General features: G+C 50.8%; 2 protein-coding genes across 3 annotated transcripts; one reads left to right on the top strand and one right to left on the bottom strand.

Annotated features, from left to right (window-relative positions):
• Window positions 1-803: 803 nt before the first annotated feature.
• Window positions 804-1,744, top strand: DPM3 (dolichyl-phosphate mannosyltransferase subunit 3, regulatory). Its single transcript, XM_083416319.1, has 2 exons — window positions 804-879; window positions 1,367-1,744. Exon 2 carries the CDS (start codon window positions 1,375-1,377, stop codon window positions 1,654-1,656), a length of 282 nt encoding a protein of 93 aa, XP_083272445.1. The 5' UTR covers window positions 804-879; window positions 1,367-1,374; the 3' UTR covers window positions 1,657-1,744.
• Window positions 1,745-7,072: 5,328 nt separating this feature from the next.
• Window positions 7,073-17,245, bottom strand: SLC50A1 (solute carrier family 50 member 1). 2 transcript variants are annotated; one of them, XM_083416836.1, is made up of 6 exons: window positions 17,007-17,245; window positions 16,054-16,131; window positions 13,803-13,926; window positions 11,655-11,816; window positions 8,687-8,806; window positions 7,073-8,209 (listed from the first exon to the last, which is right to left on the bottom strand). In XM_083416836.1, the coding sequence occupies exons 1-6, from the start codon at window positions 17,078-17,080 to the stop codon at window positions 8,108-8,110; spliced, it is 660 nt and encodes a 219-aa protein (XP_083272962.1). In that variant the 5' UTR covers window positions 17,081-17,245; the 3' UTR covers window positions 7,073-8,107. The 2 variants fall into 2 exon arrangements, with proteins under 2 accessions (XP_083272962.1, XP_083272963.1); XM_083416837.1 differs by lacking the exon at window positions 17,007-17,245 and adding an exon at window positions 16,719-16,872.
• Window positions 17,246-18,931: the final 1,686 nt, after the last annotated feature.

Below are 18,931 nucleotides of genomic sequence, written 5' to 3'. Positions count from 1 at the left end.
TTCGAATCCCCGCCATGGGGTGAGCTCCCATTGCTTAGTCCCTGCTCTGCCAACCTAGCAGTTCGAAAGCACGTCAAAGTGCAAGTAGATAAATAGGTACCGCTCCGGCGGGAAGGTAAACGGTGTTTCCGTGCGCTGCTCTGGTTCACCAGAAGCGGCTTAGTCATGCTAGCCACATGACCCGGAAGCTGTACGCCGGCTCCCTCGGCCAATAAAGCGAGATGAGCGCTGCAACCCCATGACTGGACCTAATGGTCAGGGGTCCCTTTACCTTTACCTATGATGCCTCTTCCCCCCTCCCTGCCCCGAGTCGCCTTTTCTCTACCCTAAAAAGCCTCAAATGTTGTGAATTTTCCACACAGGGGAGTTGCTCCAGTCCTGGATCATTGGGGGTGCCCCCGTTTTCTCAACCTTTTCCAGCTCCGCAACATCCCTCGCCCCAAGAGGGCATCCCTCCCGTTCCAAGTGCGTGCCACGCGACTGCAACGCGTTAATACTCTGCACATGCTCAGGGGCACCCTTTTTATCTACCTACCTACCTACCTAAGGCTGGAGAAAAGGAAATTGGGGGGGGGGAGGAGCCCTATTAAGCCCCGGGAGAGGTTTATGAAGTTTTGCTGGGGGACGGAATTACGAACCAAAAGAAGGGGGGGGGGGGGAGAGAGAGAGAGAGAGAGAGAGAGAGAGAGAGAGAGAGAGAGAATAAACTACAACTCCCCTAATGCACCGCGGCGCGCAGCCTAATGTCTATCTCCCGGAGGAGGCGGTGATTGGCTGGAAGGGGAGATGGCGTCGCCCCGCGCGCGACGCGCACAGGAACCCCACGCAAGGGCAGAATCCCGAATACAGCGTCGCTGCTGACCAGGAAGGAAATTCCAGGTGGGAATTCCCAGCCTAGGAGAGGAAATTGACAGTTGGTGGGGGAGATGGGCAATTGTTGCAGAAATCTGGGAGGATTGCATTGGAGAAAATCATAGCATTTACCCCATTCCTTCTTTTAAATGCATAGGAAGCATGCTTGGGACTGCCAACTTTACTCTCTTGCAGGGCTCCTGTGCCTTTCCTACGAGAGTGGGGAGCCATTAGTGTTCCTCACTTCGTCTCTCCACTGTCCATTCATCACGGATTAAGCCTGCGGCCAAATGGATTTGGCACGGATTAAGCCTGCGGTCTATGGATTTGAGGCAGTGTGGTGTAGTGGGTAGAGTGGGAGGGACCAGGGTTTCCCAGCCAGGCAAAGCGGGATTGGCGAGGGGTGTGGCTTGCAGAAGGTCCCGCAGGGCCAGGCAGAGAAGTCTGGAGGGCCGCACAGCTCAGAGGTCCCCTACTCTTGCACCCGAGCGCTGACACATCTCCTCTTCTCTAGGCTCAGCCATGACGAAACTCCTGCAGTGGCTCTGGACTCTGTCTATCCTGGGCGCCGTCTGGGCGGCTCTCACTCTCAACCTTTTGGGGCTCGACCCGCTGCCCCCAGCCTGGCACCAAGTGCTGTGGCCCCTGCCCACCTACCTGCTGGTGGCCTTCGGCTGCTACTCGCTGGGCGTCGTCGGGTACCGCCTGGCCACCTTCAACGACTGCGAGGAGGCCGCGAGAGAGTTGCAGGAGCAGATCCGAGAGGCCCGGGAAGACCTCTCCCGCCGCGGACTGCAGTTCTGACCCTCCCTGCGGCAAGGACATGAGCACAGCACCCAGATGGAAAGAAGCACCCCGTCTGGAGCAATAAATAAAATTTCAGAGAACATGACTGAGCTCTTTGGTGGCCTGGTGGTGGATTTTTAAAAGAATCGTATCTGCTAGGAGTGGATTGCCTAGGTGCCGGTGTGAGGCAAAAGATTGTGAACCAGTGTCTCCTATATTACACATTTTCTCCCCTGAATTGTAGAATTGTAGACCTTGGCCCAGTCTCCACCCCCATCGTTTTGCCTGGACACTGAGGTCCAGCTCCGAGGGCCTTCTGGCGGTTCCCTCACTGCGAGAAGCCATGTTACAGGGAAGCAGGCAGAGGGCCTTCTCGGTAGTGGCGCCCGCCCTGTGGAACGCCCTCCCATCAGATGTCAAAGCGATAAACAACTACCTGACATTCAGAAGACATCTGAAGGCAGCCCTGTTCAGGGAAGTTTTTAATATGTGACATTGTAGTGTATTTTTCATCTTTGTTGGAAGCCGCCCAGAGTGGCTGGGGAAACCCAGCCAGATGGGCGGGGTACAAATAATAATAAAAAATTATTATTATTATTATTATTATTATTATTATTATTATTATTATTATTATTTTCAGCATTAGAATAAGCTAATGGGTTCTCTACTCCCCAGCACTGGCACATTGGGGCTCCTGAGATGAAGAGAATCTCATTTGTGTTCTTCAACAGAGGTGGTGATGGGTCCCTCAGACTAGCTGGGAATAGCTGGGCTAGATTGGTTAGCTGAACTGAAGCGGGTGAGAGAAAAGCACTTTGCACGTGCTCACGAGAACTCTCAGTGGTGTGTGTGGGTGTTGTGGTTTTTTTAAAAGCACCTTGTGTTTCAGGACTGACATGTAAAGAGAGCCGGTGGTGGTGTAGCAATTAAGAGACTAGGACCAGGGAGACGGGTTCAAATGCCCACTTAGCCACAAAGCTCACTGGGTGACCTTGAACCAGTCACTGCCACTCGGCCTAGCCTACCTCACAGGGTTGTTTAAGGGATTTGAGGAGCGGGGAAACCATGTATGCCACCTTGAGCTTCTTGAAGGAAAAGGTGGGATATAATAAATGAAATCAATCAATCAATAAAGATATTCCCAACCTGATCTCTGATACACACAGTGGCTCCGCATGTGCCTTTAGGGTAGGGTGGTTGTGGAAATTTTCCTTCTGCCTTATAACTGGATCCCCAAATGGCCTAGTTTCCATGCAAACTTAAGGCTTTGTTGTTGGCACCGTAACTTTGGAAGACTGTTCCTGTTGAAATCAGGAAGGTGCTTGGAATCGTGATATTTTGTCGCCTGCTGAAAACATTTCTGTTCTGCCAGGTATTTTTAGATAATTAATTTGATTCAGTGTGGGACGTTTGGCCTGCATTTTATGGTTTCATAATTCCATGGTCTTTTTAACGCTTTTTTCATACGCTGCCATGATACAGTTTTGCACGAGTCGTCAGTTCAGAAAGTTTCCTAAAAATGGGGCAAAATAGAACCTCCAGGTTCAGGGGCAGTGTACCCTGCTGAATAGAAAATATCAAGGAGGGTGAATGGGGAGGCAGAGCTGGTGCTTCTGTGCCTGCTTGTGGGGTTCTTTAGAAGTTTTGGATTGGCTGCTGAAAAGGGATTACTGTGGAGTAACGGGGAGGGAGGGTCTTGACCAGGGTCAGCAACCTTTTTCAGCTGTGGGCCGGTCCACCATCCCTCAGACCTTGTGGGGGGCCAGACTATATTATTTTTTTTTGGGGGGGGGAGAACGAATTCCTATGCCTCACAAATAACCCAGAGATGCACTTTAAATAAAAGGACACATTCTACTCATGTAAAAACACGCTGATTCCCAGGCCATCTGCAGGCAGGACTGAGAAGGCGATTGGGCCGCATCCGGCCCCCGGGCCTTAGGTTGCCTACCCCTGGTCTTGACTTAAGACCAAACGGAGAATTTCTTGGAAGCATCTGATTGGCCGCTGTGAAAACAGGTTGCTGGTTTGATCTAGCAAGGCTTCTTCCTGTGGCTTTACAACTATTTCTCAAGCATCAGGTTGCATCCTAATTTCTACTCAAAAGTTGTTGACATCTCTCTGCCTTGAGAGACAATGGGAGTCAAACCACAGCACCAAAGCGACCTCATTGGGGCGCAAGCCTGGGCCATGTGTCTGGAGCAGGGGTCAGCAAACTTTTTCAGCAGGGGGCCGGTCCACTGTCCCTCAGACCTTGCAGGGGGCCAGACTATAAGCCATCCCCCCGACTCTCCCCTCCCTTCTCCGCAGCACCGGATGAGTCCCGGTGGCTGCTTACCCGTGTCTTGCGAGCGGCGGGGGCTGGCGGTGTGGGACGATGAGTGGCGCGCAAAAGGGCTCCAGAGAGGGGCTGCTTAAAATGGCGGCCGCTCAAGCGCTACTGCTGCTGGCACCAACAAAGCCCAGTCCCCTTCCTCCTCTAGGCAGGGCGAGGAGAATCCAGGAGGAGGGAGGGAGGGAGGAGGCGCTGTCGCCACCGCCGAGAGAGAGGGAAAGAATGAGCGTGCTGGCAATCCACACGGCGATTCCTGGACCGTCAGGCAATTGGGCCTGATCCGGCCTACAGACTTTAGTTTGCCAACCCATGGTCTGGAGGCTCTGAGCTGCCACACAACAAGATCCCCCCCCCCCCAGCCTCGAAGGTGTGGTCCAAAGGTAAGGAGAGCAAGATGTTTGGCACCAGCTTGGGTGCAGGAGATGCCAGAAGGAGGCATACAAGGCGCCACCCAATTGTCTTAAGGACTCCGCTCCTTAAGTTTACTCCTTAGCCTTTTCTTCTCCCGAAGATACCCTGCAAGGCAGCAGAACAACTGTAATCAAGTTTTAAAAATATGGAATGATAGGAATCAAAGAAAGCTTGGAGCGGAAAGGGATCCTTTAAAATTGTGCTGAAGCGAAGGTTTCAAAGCCAAGTTGAAGCTGTTTCAGAGCAGATCCATTGGGATGTAGGGCCCCCCAAGTCGGCCATGCCCATTTAACTTTAGTGGGTTTACTCTTGGGTATCCAATGTTCAATACAACCCACTATTTCTTTCCTGGACTCTATAGTCTGCAAAAGAATCCTGTGTGACTCAGAAGCTTGCAACCTCTGCCCAAAATGCTAGTTGACCCAATTTCTCTTTCAAGTTATCCTCTCTCCACAGTTGCATTTCTTGTTCCCCGGTGCCAAACGCAGCCCCCGAGGCCGCGATCGTCCAGAACAGCCTGCCCTGTGCGTCAGGCGAGCTTCTGCCATAAACCGGGACCTCCCCATCCTCCTGGCCCTGCCAGGTCTCTCCTTGTTCCAAAGCCAGGATTTTCTAGATTTTTAAAATTAGCACCTGCACAGCTGGCGTGGCAAAGTGAGTTGGATAATTAGCAGGAGCGAACTAATGACTGGCTTCCGGGGATATCGGAGGCTTCGAGGACTGAGAAGGTGTGGTGCGTTTATCCCTAGAGTACAGCACACTTGATATATTCTGAGGAAGCTGGTCACGATGCGTGGCCTTAAAATCTTGGCTCCTGAATCACGAGAACCTGTTGGCGAGGGAGGCGCACTCTGCACGTGAACAGAGGCATGGCGCTGCTGTGAACCACAGGACAGCTCTGGGATTAGAAATGGGTTCAAGCTCCCAGAGAGAATTACGAACGCTTCTGCAATCAGCCCGTTTTGGTGCGGGAGACAGAGACGTTCAAAGGGGGGACACCCCACCCCCAAGTTCCCTAAGGAAGAAGATGCCCTTGCATAGCACGTCAAGACAGCTTGTGCAGGAGAACTTCCTACTGGGTGGTGGATGCAAGAGTCCTCATAAGGGAGCTGTTCCCGAAGGAAGAACTGTGAGGGGGGAGACTCCATCAGGCAAGGCCTCCTTCCACCTAGAATCATAGAGTTGGAAGAGACCACAAGGGCCATCGAATCCAACCCCCTGCCAAGCAGGAAACACCATCAGAGCACTCCTGACATATGGTTGTCAAGCCTCTGCTTAAAGACCTCCAAAGAAGGAGACTCCACCACACTCCTTGGCAGCAAATTCCACTGTTGAACAGCTCTTACTGTCAGGAAGGTTTAGGTGGAATCTTCTTTCTTGTAGTTTGGATCCATTGCTCCGTGTCCGCTTCTCTGGAGCAGCAGAAAACAACCTTTCTCCCTCCTGCCTTGCTCTACCCTCTAGTCTCTGCTTCTCAATGTGTATTGTATTGTTTTATGTACTGTGGCTTGTCATTTTATTGATTATAGTTTAGATATAATTTATTGTAAAAGTTGAGTGGATTTCTGTTTAACTTTTATATGTTGATATTATTTTATATTATTCTAATGCCGCCCTGTGCCCAGCCTTGGCTGGGGAGGGCGGGGTATAAATAAATTATTATTATTACTATTATTATTATTAATGATTGTTGAATGTTACTTTTTTGATGTAGGTTGCCTATTTTAAAGTTATGTTTTATTATCACATTTCTGTATTGCATTAGATTGTTATAAGATGTACATTTTTTGTTTCTTCAGCTTGTAAACCGCCTTGAGTATTGTTAGAAAGACGGTATACAAATTAAAAATGATGATGATGAAGAGAGAAGCAGGGCCGTTCCACCAGCTTTGCAGAAAGGGCACTCCTACCCCAGGGCTCTTTCTGTGCCAGCCAGTCATTATGTATGAACTGCTATCTGAGAGTTGGCGCCTGAGTTTGCTTTCTTTCCTCTTCCCTCCCTGATGTTCTTTCCTCTTTTGCTGTTTTTCAGGTTGTAAGCCTATGAGGAAGGACTGCCTTGTTTTAACTGATGTAAGCCACTCTGGGAGTCCTTTTGGCTGAGAAGCAGGGGACCAAATGAACTGAATTGTTAATAAACAAACCAACTGAAGAGCCCTGTTGGACCAGGCCAAAGGCTCGAATAGTCCAGCTTCCTGTTTCTTATAGTGGTCAATTAGATGCTTCCAGGGAAGGCAACTGCCCTCTCTGGGATAAAAGAAAGGACTGGGATCTTTACTTCTAGGGGGCGGTAGCTCGGTGGCAGAGCATCTGCTTTGCATGCAGGAGGTTCCAGGTTCGATCCCCGGCATCTCCTGGGAAAAGACCCCTTGCCTGAAACCCTGGAGAGCTGCTGCCAGTCAGTGTAGACAATACTGAGTTATGTGGACCAATGAGCTAGGCAGCTTCTCATGTTCCTATTGCAATCAACCCATGAGGACTGGAACCTTACTTTATCTCTAGGAAAGAGCCACAGTTCAGTGGCAGAGCACCCGGTTGGCAGAGAGAGAGAGACTCCCTTGCCTGAAACCCTGGAGAGCGGCTGCCAGTCAGTGTAGACAATACTGAGCTACATGGACAGCTGGCCTGACTCAGTATAATGACAGCTTCCTTGATTCCTACACAGAAAGAAGGCGGATACAAGGCGCGTTCTCCTCCCAGAAAACAACCTGGTTTATTACAAGGCACTTTGTGTGGAAAGTCACAGCTTCTTAGGAAAGTCCTCTTGTGGAGCTCAGAGCCGAGCAATCGCGCCAGAGACTGGGGGAAGAAGACAGGGGCAGAGGGGGTGTTTGTGGGGCAGTGAGATGAAGGGGAAAGCAGGGGGAGAGAACTTGGTCAAAAGGCACTCCCGGAGGACGGAGGCGGAAACTGTGAAGTCCTCACTGCTCGGGCGGCAGAAACGGTTGTCCGCAGAACGGGGGGAGAAAGTCGCCTTCTGGAAGCAATGCATTAAAGCGAGGATTTTATTTTTGGGGAGCGGGGGGTCCTCCACTTTTACACCTCCTAGGCCTAGGGTGAAGAACGTGGGTGGCTAGTTAGGATGCTCCTGGACCCCAACTCCCATCAGCTCCAGCCAGTGGTGAGGCATGATGGGAGTTGTAGTTCAACAATGTTCCAGAACTCCAGCTCCCGTCAGCCAGCATGGCCAATGGGTAGGGATGATGGGAGTTGTAGTTCAACAATGTTCCAGGACTCCAGCTCCCATCAGCCAACACGGCCGATGGGCAAGGGATGATGGGAGATGTAGTTCAACAATGTTCACAGACTCCCGTTCCCATCAGCCCCTAACCAGCACAGTCAGTGGGCAGGGATGATGGAAGTTGCAGTTCAACAATGTTCCAGGACTCCAGCTCCCATCAGCTAGCACGGCCAATGGGCAGGGATGATGGGAGTTGTAGTCCAGCAGCACCCGGAGGGCCGCTGTTGTACCCTGGAAAAGCAGCAGAGAGAGTGGGTTGGTTCCTTCATCCTTTTCCTGCTCTGGCTCCCTGGTTTTCAGTCTGCACCATACAGCCCAAGATGGAGAAGGAATTGTTCCTGCGCGGAGTCCACTTGCGCAGTCCGGATGGTCGGGGGGGGAGGCTCCTGAGGGCGCAAGGAGAGCTGGGACGCAGCAGCCACACCCAGCCGAGACTCAGCGCTTTCCCCCCTTCCTTGGCCAAGGGCCCATCCCCTGGGTCCTCAGGCCTGCAGCGACTTGTAGGTTTTGTTGAGATCCGGAGGGAAGCGCCAAAAGAGCCAGAACCGGATGAGGCTGGTGGCTATGCCTGGCACGTTGGGGACCTGGAAGAGGCAGAAAGGAGGTCAGTGGCAGACCATCTGCTTTGCTTGCAGAAAGTCCCCAATGGCACCTCTCCAGGCGGGCGGCTGGGAGAGAGACCCTTGCCTGAAACCTTGGAGAGACGCTGCCAGTCAGTGCAGACAACACTGCGCTTGGTGGACTAAAAAATCTGACAGGCAGCATCTTAAAATCTCTTAACCCGGGAGGGAGATATGGGGAGGAATGAGGTGAAGGGCAAACAGGAGAAGGGGGGGGGGGAGAGAAAAACCGATTAAAAAAAATCCAATTGCATCACCACCACCCGCTCTCGTGATCCTCTCTGCCGAGGGTGGTTTACTGGCCTCTCCGTTTAATTAATTAAAATCAATGCTGCATGATTTATCAGAGGGCAAAGACGGGGGCACAACCGTTCATCGGACGCTGCCGTGGCCACCTCCACGTGCACAAAAATTGGGCGCACACAAACGTGCGCTGCTCACCGCAATGTAAACATCCTGAAGCAGAATCCCATACAAGGTCCAGGAGGCCGAAGCCAGGAATGTTGTGACTGTCAGCGGAAAGGAGAGGCACTGCGTGGAGCGGCTCCTCACGATCTTGGCCTGCGAAAACGCAAAGAATTGTCCGGTTCAGAGGTGTCAGAACCAGTAATAATAATAATAACAATTATTATTTATTAGTTATACCCCGCCCATCTGGCTGGGTTTCCCCAGCCACTCTGGGCAGCTTCCAATCGAATATTAAAAACAATACAGCATCAGACATTAAAAACGTCCCTAAACAGGGCCACCTTCAGTTGTCTTTTAAAAGTAAAATACAGTGGTGCCTCGGGTTAAGAACTTAATTCGTTCTGGAGGTCTGTTCTTAACCTGAAACTGTTCTTAACCTGAGGTACCACTTTAGCTAATGGGGCCTCCCGCTGCCGCTGCGCGATTTCTGTTCTCATCCTGAGGCAAAGTTCTTAACCCAAGGTACTATTTCTGGGTTAGCGGAGTCTGTAACCTGAGGCGTCTGTAACCTGAAGCGTCTGTAACCCGAGATACCACTGTAGTTGTTTATTGCCTTGACATCTGCTGGGAGGGCGTTCCACAGGGCAGGTGCCACTACTGAGAAGGCCCTCTGCCTGGTTCCCTGTAACTTGGCTTCTCGCAGTGAGGGAACCGCCAGAACGCCCTTGGTGCTGGACCTCAGTGTCCGGGCAGAACGATGGGGGTGGAGACGCTCCTTCAGGTATACTGGACCGAGGCCGTTTAGGGCTTTAAAGGTCAGCACCAACACTTTTAATTGTGCTCAGACCATAAGGACCGAAGACGAGCCTGGCTGCTGGACCTGACCCCCAAGCCCACCTGGGTCCCCCATCCCAGTCTCGCAGTGGCCAACCAGATGCCCCGATGGGAAACCTGCCAGCAGGACCTGAAAGTCGCAGGTTCGATCCCTAGGTAGGGCTGATGCAGAACCTGAAACCCTGGAAAGCTGCTGCCAGTCAGAATAACAACAACAACAACAACAATTTATTTATACCCTGCCCATCTGGCTGGGTTTCCCCAGCCACTCAGAGTAGACAATACTGAGCTATATGGACCAATAGACTGTGTATAAGGCAGCTTCTTATGTATCAGGTCTGACTCTTCCCTTTGTGCAGCAGGTGATTTTCTTGTCAGTCACAGACACACACACGTGCATCCCCCATGCAGGCAGGCAATTGCTATTTAAGGACACATTTTCGCCAGGAAAAAGCTCTCAAGGAGAGGGTACAGCAAGGAGGAAGAGAAGGGGGAGGAGTTTGGATTTGATATCCCACTTTATCACTACCCAAAGGAGTCTCAAAGCAGCTAACAATCTCCTTTCCCTTCCTCCCCCACAACAAACACTCTGTGAGGTGAGTGGGGCTGAGAGACTTCAGAGAAAAGTGTGACTGGCCCAAGGTCACCCAGCAGCTGCATGTGGAGGAGCAGGGAAGCGAACCCGGTTCCCCAGATTACAAGTCCACTGCTCTTAACCACTACACCCAGAGCCAGGTTTTCCCAAACTTGGGTCTCTGGCTTGTTTTTGTACTACAATTCCCATCATCCCTGACCACTCGCTCTGCTAAGCAAGGGGTGATGGGAGTTGCAGTCCAACAACAGCTGGCGATCTAGTTTGGGAAAAGTCATGCAGGCCAGAAAAAGAAGACGAAAACCTCTTAAAGGCTGAATTTGGCCCACAGGCCTCAGTTCCTCTCAGATACCTGCACCAAACCACACTTCCCAGTTCCAAGTGAACTGGGACCAGTGTGTTCGTTCAACAACCCGAGTCCTGCAACTGATCCTGTTTCTCGGGATCACGGATGCTCACTCTCTCTTTCTCTCCCTCTGAACAAGGACATTTCCTTTTCACCTTAAGAAAACAATAATAATGAAGGACTTGCCACGCCGCCACTTGGCAGGCAGGCCTGGCTTCCGGAAGATTCCGTTCCTGCCGTTGTCTCATCACAGGAAAAGGCACCGGCCTCTCTAGACACCTGAGCCGCGGTGCGCAAATGTTTTGGGTGGCTAAGCAGGGTGGGGATGGGATCGGGGCCAAAGCGGAGAGTTACACAACACAGGATGAAGCCACAGGGATGACTAGGCCTGATAGGGCTATGCCATCTGAGGGCAGGCACTTATTTAGTCGTAAATTCACCTATCTTATTCATTTCTTTTTTAACAAACCAACAACACCCTTAATCTGTTTATATCCCAGCCCTTCCAAATAACAGTTTCCAGGATGCTATATTTAATTGGTCAGCTAAATGACCAGAGGGCGGGCACACCTCAGACTTGGGGGTCAAATGCGGCCCTCTAAACCTTCCTATCTGGCCCTTGGAACTCTCACCAGGCCATGCCTGCTTTGCAGCCTCCTGGGGTGTTTTTTCCCCTGGCAAAAATGTGCCCTTGAAACTCTGTTCATGCCTCTTGGCTTGCCTGGGTAGAAAAACCCCCAAACACTTGAAAATGTACCCTTGGGAAACATACAGCGTGCCAGCAGCAAACTTGAGTTCCCATTAACAATTTCAAATCAGTCCTTTTTTTAAAACTAGGGGATTTTAAATGATGGTTTTGAATTGCCTCAATTAAAACGGGTTCACCCTGAAATGCATAGAGCAAGAGAACCAAAACGGCCATTGAGGCATCTGGTCGGCCGTCATGTGAGAACTGGACTATTATGGGCCTTGGGCCTGGTCCAGCAACCAATCTCTTTCTTATATGGTCTTAGGTTCACACGGTGCCTATGGAACTCACTCCCACAAGATGTAGCGACGGACGCCCACTTAGATGGCTTGAGAAGGGGCCCGGAAGATTCCAGTAGGAAACGGGAATATCAGTAGCTACTGGCCACAATGGCTGCATCCTGTCTCCTCTGTCGAAAGGGCAATATTACTCCTATATGCTAGTTTATGAGGATGGCAATCTCTCTTTTTTTGTAGCATACCAGGTCAGCCAGTGGTGAGAGGTACATGGTGATGGTGAAGAGGCTGCAGAAAAGGCCCAGGCGCGTCAGGCGCACGGAAACATCTGGAACCAGCAGGTTGAAGTAGCCATAGCCGAGGAGGAGCACTGCCAATAAGGCCATGGTCTTCAACAGCACAGACCGCTAGACGAGGGAGGAGAAAAGGAGGTGGTTATTTGGAATCAACAGCACTCACTATTTAAACTTCTACTCCATTTATTATTATTTAAATAATTCCTTATTTAAACTAAGGATGGAACAAAGATAGCCCTTCGGACACTACTGGCCTACAACTCCCATCATGCCAAACCACAGATCCTACTGGTTGGGGCTGATGGGAGCTGGAGTCTAACCATTAGGCTGCCCATCCCGGACTTCTACGTAAGATCAGGAACCTGTTTTCTCGCTCCCATCTGCACCATGTACTTAAAATATGGTTAGCAGACGTCCCCATTTCCCGGGGACAGTCCCTGGATTTACAAATCTGTCCCCGGACAAAATCCGTCCCCGGCTTTCATTTAATGTCCCCGGATTTATATTTAAATGTTGTAGATTTATTAGTAGGGAATGAATGTTGTTGGTTCAACAGCACAAGACACATCATATGGGGAATTCCGGCGAGGCAAAATGGCGGGCACCACGGCAGCGAGCAGCTCCTGAAGCCAGCCAGAGCCAACTGCGCTGCCAGGCTGGCTCTGGGCTGCCTCTGCCATGGGGCAACCGGGGACGCCTGGCACATCAACGGGGGGACCGCTGACACACACACACCACGACCCAAATCGAGCCAGGAGCGAGAGTGCCTGGCCACCCAGCCGACTGCCCAGCAACGCTCTGGGGCCAGGAAAACGCTGACGCAGGGAGAAGAAGGAGAGGAGGAGGAGAACGAAGAGAGAGAAAGAGGAAGGAGAAAAAAGAGGGGAGCCCTGCCGCCCCTGAGGAGAGGTAGGAGAGCACCGGGAGGGCAAGGACACGTGGCCGAGACCAGGCCCAACCTGAGCCTACTCCACAGCTGCTAGCACTCCAAGAGAGCAGGCTGGGACACAGAGGAAGGCCACACGACAGAGGAGACCACAGAAGAGAAGATACTACTTCTTTTTTGAAAAACTATTTATTAAAAATAATTTTTCCCCCTTTTTTTAAAAAAAGTGTCCCCTTTTTCTTTGAAAAAAAATCTGGTAACCTTAACTTAAAAGCAGTAGCATAACCACCTTAAGCACTCATGGCTCTCTCTAAGGAAGTTATGCTTGGAACCATCACCAGTTATTTTTAAGGATCGGGTAAAAATGTTTCTTTTCAGCCAGGCTTTAAATTAGCAAATTTTATACAGTATATCGTGGCATATTTTAGTATTGTATTAGACCACCTTTGATGTCTATGCATGTTGTTAGCCTTTATTATCTTTTCATAGAATCACAGAATTGTAAGGGACCATTTAGTCGAACCCCCCGCAATGCAAGAATATTTTTGCCCAGCGCAAGGCTCGAACCCATGACCTTGAGTCTTCATGCACTACCAGCCAAGCTATATCTTAGCTTGGTTTCAATTTTTTGTATTCTACTGGAAGCTGCTATGAGTTTATGTTTTCACCAGAAAAGTGACTTAAGAAGTGCAATGAATAATAATTATATACATTATGCACATTAAATATATACATTTAAAAAATCATGCAAGGCACTTGGTTGTTAAAACAATGATTTTGTGTGTGTAATACAGAAGTCTCCCTCCATCCTTCTGCCGTGCCCTGCAAATGACCCAGGGAGAGTAAGTCAGGTGTGGCTGGAGCACTATGGAAAATTTATGGCCCATCAAAACGTGGCCTGTTGTTGATTCAAGATACCAGCCCTCTTGAGTCAACAGCCTCTGAATGTAGGCTTGAGGGTGCCAGCAAAGAGCCAATTCGAGCGCTTGTTAGAAAACGGCACATGGTACAGGCATCCTGGGACTGTACCACTTGAGCAGGTGCAGGTCTCACGAGCCAGGAAAGTCCTCCCCGTATGTAAAAAGCTAGCATCTCAGGGTGCTAGGCCTTCCAGAAAGCAGGATGCTGGACCAGACGAGCCTTTGGCCTGATCCTGCAGGGCTCTTCCAATGTGGTTAACATGTCTGATTTTGGCCACAATCCCCACCCACCTTCTCGGAGCTGAAGTAGAAGTAGACCAGGATGTAGAGAGTCTGCAACGTCACGCCCACTGCGTTGACGAGGATGAGAGTCCAGTCTCCCTTTAGGAAGCCGTAACTCAGCCAGCTCAAATTACTGATGGGGAAAGAGAAGGTAAAAGTTGTTGCTTTTAACGAGGACAGCCATTCCGGTAACTCCAGATCACACAGTGTAGCCAGCACAGGAAGTACCTCAGAAGGGGTCTGGGTGCCAAAAGAACCGTATCTCTGCTAATAGCCATATCACAATCATGTACACCCAGAGCTCAAGTTAGCCTGCAGCAGAATCATGGCCTAAGCTACCAGGTGCAAGATCTCTGCGTCCCAAGAACCTCAGGCTGCATTTGTAAGATGTCAAGTCTCTAGTCCTCATGGGACAATCATGAGTACTTGGTAAGAGGGAGGTGGGTTTTCTGTCTGCTGCTTTATGAATTACAGCACAACCCTAACCATGTCTACTCAGATGCAAGTCCTGTTGAATTCAATATTATTCCCAATAGTTGGGATTAACAATACAGCCGTTGATCATTTTGAGTGCTTGTTGTTTTTAGATGCCCTAAAATATAATGCATTCTTCAGTATTGTTACGTTGCCTCAAGACATTTTTGTAGTAGATATGCAACAAATGAAGTTAATAATGAGGATGTTAATAAAGATAATGTAAGAGGGGAAGAAAAATGTTCATTTCCTATCTTCTGGCAGATTGCTATTATTATTATTATTATATTATTATTATTATTATTATCACCTTCATCATCATTCAGTGTCTTGCATGAGTAGCAAATCAAGAATAAAGTATTAAATTTTTTTTTAAAAAAATTTACATTAAAAAAGAGAGATTGCACATACTTTTGTAAATCAAGAAAATCTTTAATAATAAAAAAAGAAGAAAGTATGAATTAATCAAAATAAGAAATCATGCAGCCATAGAAAAATATGCTTTATTCAGGCTGTGGATTCTGGTGCAGAACAATTGCTGGTTTTAGCAGAGCTCACACTACAACCTTGTTTACATCGCCCAGGTTGCAGCTCCAACCCCAAAGGGTAAACCTCTGCACTTGTGCAGACTTGCCCAACGACCACCCAAAGACACGCAGCAGCAGGAGCCCGCTCTGCGCAATCCCAACCAATCAGGGATCACCTATTAAATGCACCTACAGAGGTGTAAAGTACGGATGGGGAACCTGCGGCCCTCTAGATCATGGGTAGGCAAATTAAGGCCCAGGGGCCAGATCCGACCCAATCGCCTTCTATATCCGGCCTGCGGACGGTCCAGGAATCAGCGTGTTTTTACATGAGCTGAATATGTCCTTTTATTTAAAATGCACCTCTGGGCTATTTGTGAGGCCCGCCTGGTGTTTTTACATGAGTAAAATGTGTGCTTTTATTTAAAATGCATCTCTGGGTTATTTGTGGGGCACAGGAATTCGTTCTTTTTTTTTTTTCTTTTTCAAAATATAATCCGGCTCCCCACACAGTCTGAGGGACAGTGGACCAGCCCCCTGCTGAAAAAGTTTGCTGACCCCTGCTTTAGATCGTGTTGGACTCCAATTCCCATCAGCCCCTGCAGCCAGCATGGCCAAAGGTCAGGGGTGATGGGAGTCCAGCAGCATTTGGAGGACCACCACGCTCCCCACCCTTGTCCCAGACACAGGTGGTCCCAACCAATCAGGGATCACCTATTAAATGCACCTACGGACGCGGGTGGCACTGTGGGTTAAACCACAGAGCCTAGGACTGGCCGATCAGAAGGTTGGTGGTTCAAATTTCCGTGACGGGGTGAGCTCCCGTTGCTCGGTCCCTACTCCTGCCAACCTAGCAGTTCGAAAGCACGTCAAAGTACAAGTAGATAAATAGGTACCGCTCTGGTGGGAAGGTAAACGGCGTTTCCGTGCACTGCTCTGGTTCGCCAGAAGCGGCTTAGTCATGCTGGCCACATAACCCGGAAGCTGTATGCCGGCTCCCTCGGCCAACAAAGCGAGATGAGAACCAAAACCCCAGAGTCGGCCACGACTGGACCTAATGGTCAGGGGTCCCTTTACCTTTACAGAGGTGTAAAGCAGGGATGGGGAACCTGCGGCCCTCTAGATCGTGTTGGACTCCAATTCCCATCAGTCCCTGCAGCCAGTAGGGATGGTTGGAGGTGGAATCCATCAAAGTTTGGAGGGCCACAGGTTCCACAACCACGTTAAGCAGAACTCCCCCAACCAGTCCCAGGCCATACTTGACATCAGTGGTGAGGAACGGCAGAAACTGGATGTTCTCCACACTCTGGGTTGCAAACATCTGCTTCAGGTCAGACCTGGATAAGAGGCGAGAGAGGATAGCTTGTCGTCATGGAGGCTGACGTGGTTCCCCATTTGATTACAACCAGGCGCCTGTGTGCCCATAGTTCCATCACCCGTCCCACCGCTCTGCCCCACATCTCTTCACCCCAACGTCGGATCCATCCATGCTCGTTTCCCCCACTCACATACCCAGCTCTGCGCCAGCTGACCCCGTTTTTGTATTCATATTTAAAGCACGCCCGCTTGCACCAAAGGATTCTGGGAAACATCGGTTCCTCTCACGGCGCTACAATTCCCAGCACCCTGAGCAAACTACAGTTCCCAGGATTATTGGAGTGTGTATGTGTGCTCTAACTGTGTATGTAGTCTGGGTTGCCCACACCATCCTTGGATCTATCTGCCCCGCATCAAAATACACCCCATACCTTAACCCACATAAACTATAAGTGTGGCACTGAACCAAAAAGTCGTTGGGAGCGGGAGAAAACACCTAGAATAATAAAGACCTGAAACTGAGCCTCTTGCCCATATATCCTGCTCCATAGCAACCCACTTCCTGGTAGGTCCGCCCCATAAAACTGTTATTGTCAGCACCTCTCACCCAGAGACACGTCGCTGGAGCGCTGCCCCATCGCGATACGTGTTACACTCTAAGCCACGTCGCATTCACACGTGCACAGGGCGGTATTTCGCTGGGGGGGCTCTGTGAGCCCCACGTGTCTATCTCGGGGGCAGAGCCTGGCACCTGCTGGGGAAGAAGGGCAGGAGATCCACCTCCCCACCTGCTACAGCCCCACATCCCTGACCCAACCAGAACCCCCCACCCCAGGCCTTGACGTGGCTTGCCCCCTCCCCACAACCAATGCCCCCAACCCAAAAATGCGCTCACAGGCCAGTCCCGAACATGCCCAGGGAGAAGAGCAGGCAGGCCCCCGAGAGCAGCTGCAGCCCCACCGGACCCATCGCCGAGGCTCCGTGCGAGATCGATCCCCGGGGAAAGCCCTGCGGGGAAGCGCTGGCTGGCTGCCTGCCTGCCTGCCTCCCGGGCAAACCCCCCGCGATGGGGCGGCCGGCCGCCCTCCTTCCCGCCTCGGCCGGATCCTCCTCGCCCGGACCCGCCTCCCGCTCCGCCCTGCCGCCGAAGCGGCCCCGGCAGCCGCGCGGCTGCGGCTCCGCCTCGGACGGGGCGGACCCGGCGAAAGGGCGCGGCGTTCAAGGCTTCCCTAAAGAGCGAGGAAGGATAGGTACCGGGGCTCAAGCAAAGGGGCTCCGTGAATGGTTTGGGAAGGGATCTCAGCCCCTGCGCCTTTTTTCTTTATTTCTCCCCCCTCGATTGGGTTTTGAAAGGGAGGGAGAGGTTCTGGGGCTCACACAGGGAGGGAAATAGGCTCCAGGACTCAGCCCTTCACTTATTTTCTTTATTTCTCCCCCCTCTTTTGGGTTTTGAAAGGGAGAGAGATAGAGGTTCTGGGGCTCACACACGGAGGGAAATGGTCCCCAGGGCTCAGCCCCTGCACCTATTTTATTTTTATTTCCCTATTGGATTTTTAAAAGAAAGAGGAGAGGTTAGGGGTCCAAACAAGAGGAAAGGGGGATATGTTGCGGGGTTCAACAACAGCATCTATTTCCTTTTTGTTGTTGTTGGATTCGAATAGCAAGGGGAGAGGTTCTGGCACTCAGACATGGGGGTAATTTTAGCTTCTGGGGCTAAGAAAATACAGTGCCTATTTTCGTTTTTCTTACTGGGTGGGGAACAAAAGCGGGAGAGATGCCAGGGTTCAAACGTGGGGTCATAAGCTCTGGGGCTCAGCCCCAGAACCTATTTTCTTGTTCCTGTTGGATTACAAAGCAGCGGGGAAGAGGCAAGGGAACTCGAGAGAAGGAATACCAAGGAGGTCCAGGGATGGAGAACAGAGCCGTGTGTAGAAACTCCACCCACTTTTGCCACTGGCCCCGCCCACCACAGCATGTGGCCCCTGGAAGGCTGCCGAGAAAGCAATGTGGCCCTCAAGATGGAAAAGCTCCCCCACCCCTTGCTTAAGGGGCAGGGGAAAGAGGCGATGGGGCTCAAACAAGGACTTCGTGGCTTCCAAGGCCCAGGCCCAGCACCTATTTTTTTCTATGGGGTTAAAGGGAAGGGGGTCCTGGATAGGCGCTGGGGTTCAAACAAGGGCATAATGGGCTCCAGGATTCAACATCTGCCCTTGTTTTGTTTTTTGAAATGGAGGAAAGAGGTCCTGGGGCTGTGACGCAGTAGTAATGGGTGATGGAGCTTAGCCCTTGAATCTATTTTTTTTTCTGTGTAAAATGGGTGGGGAGGGGTGCTGGGGCTTAAACAATGGGTTCTAGGGTTCAGCCCCAGCATCTGTTTCCTTGTTGTTGTCGTTTAGTCGTGTCCGACTCTTCATGACCCCCTGGACCAGAGCACGCCAGGCACTCCTCTCTTCCACTGCCTCCCGCAGTTTAGTCAAACTCATGCTGGTAGCTTCCAGAACACTGTCCAGCCACCTCGTCCTCTGTCGTCCCCTTCTCCTTGTGCCCTCCATCTTTCCCAACATCAGGGTCTTTTCCAGGGAGTCTTCTCTTCTCATGAGGTGGCCAAAGTCTTGGAGCCTCAGCTTCAGGATCTGTCCTTCCAGTGAGCACTGAGGGCTGATTTCCTTAAGAATGGATCGGTTTGACCTTCTTGCAGTCCATGGGACTCTCAAGAGTCTCCTCCAGCACCATCATTCAAAAGCGATCAGCCTTCTTGATGGTCCAGCTCTCACTTCCATACATCACTACTGGGAAAACCATAGCTTGAACTATACGGAC

This window comes from Podarcis tiliguerta (genome assembly GCF_965153285.1).
Source record: "Podarcis tiliguerta genome assembly, chromosome: 16".
In the NCBI taxonomy this organism is placed as follows: domain Eukaryota; kingdom Metazoa; phylum Chordata; class Lepidosauria; order Squamata; family Lacertidae; genus Podarcis; species Podarcis tiliguerta.
The sequence above is the reverse complement of the archived record's forward strand: the minus strand, read 5'-3'. Positions and strand labels throughout refer to the sequence as shown.

What these genes read in the sequence shown, in the direction of transcription:
- DPM3 (XM_083416319.1), top strand. Translation starts at nt 1,375, where the DNA reads ATGACGAAACTCCTGCAGTGGCTCTGGACTCTGTCTATCCTGGGCGCC.
- SLC50A1 (XM_083416836.1), bottom strand. Translation starts at nt 17,080, where the DNA reads ATGGGTCCGGTGGGGCTGCAGCTGCTCTCGGGGGCCTGCCTGCTCTTC. An exon ending in GGCATGTTCGGGACTGGCCT is followed by an intron (nt 16,132 to 17,006) that starts GTGAGCGCATTT and finishes CCTCTTATCCAG; the next exon opens with GTCTGACCTGAAGCAGATGT. An exon ending in TCTCACCACTGGCTGACCTG is followed by an intron (nt 8,807 to 11,654) that starts GTATGCTACAAA and finishes GCGTTTTCGCAG; the next exon opens with GCCAAGATCGTGAGGAGCCG.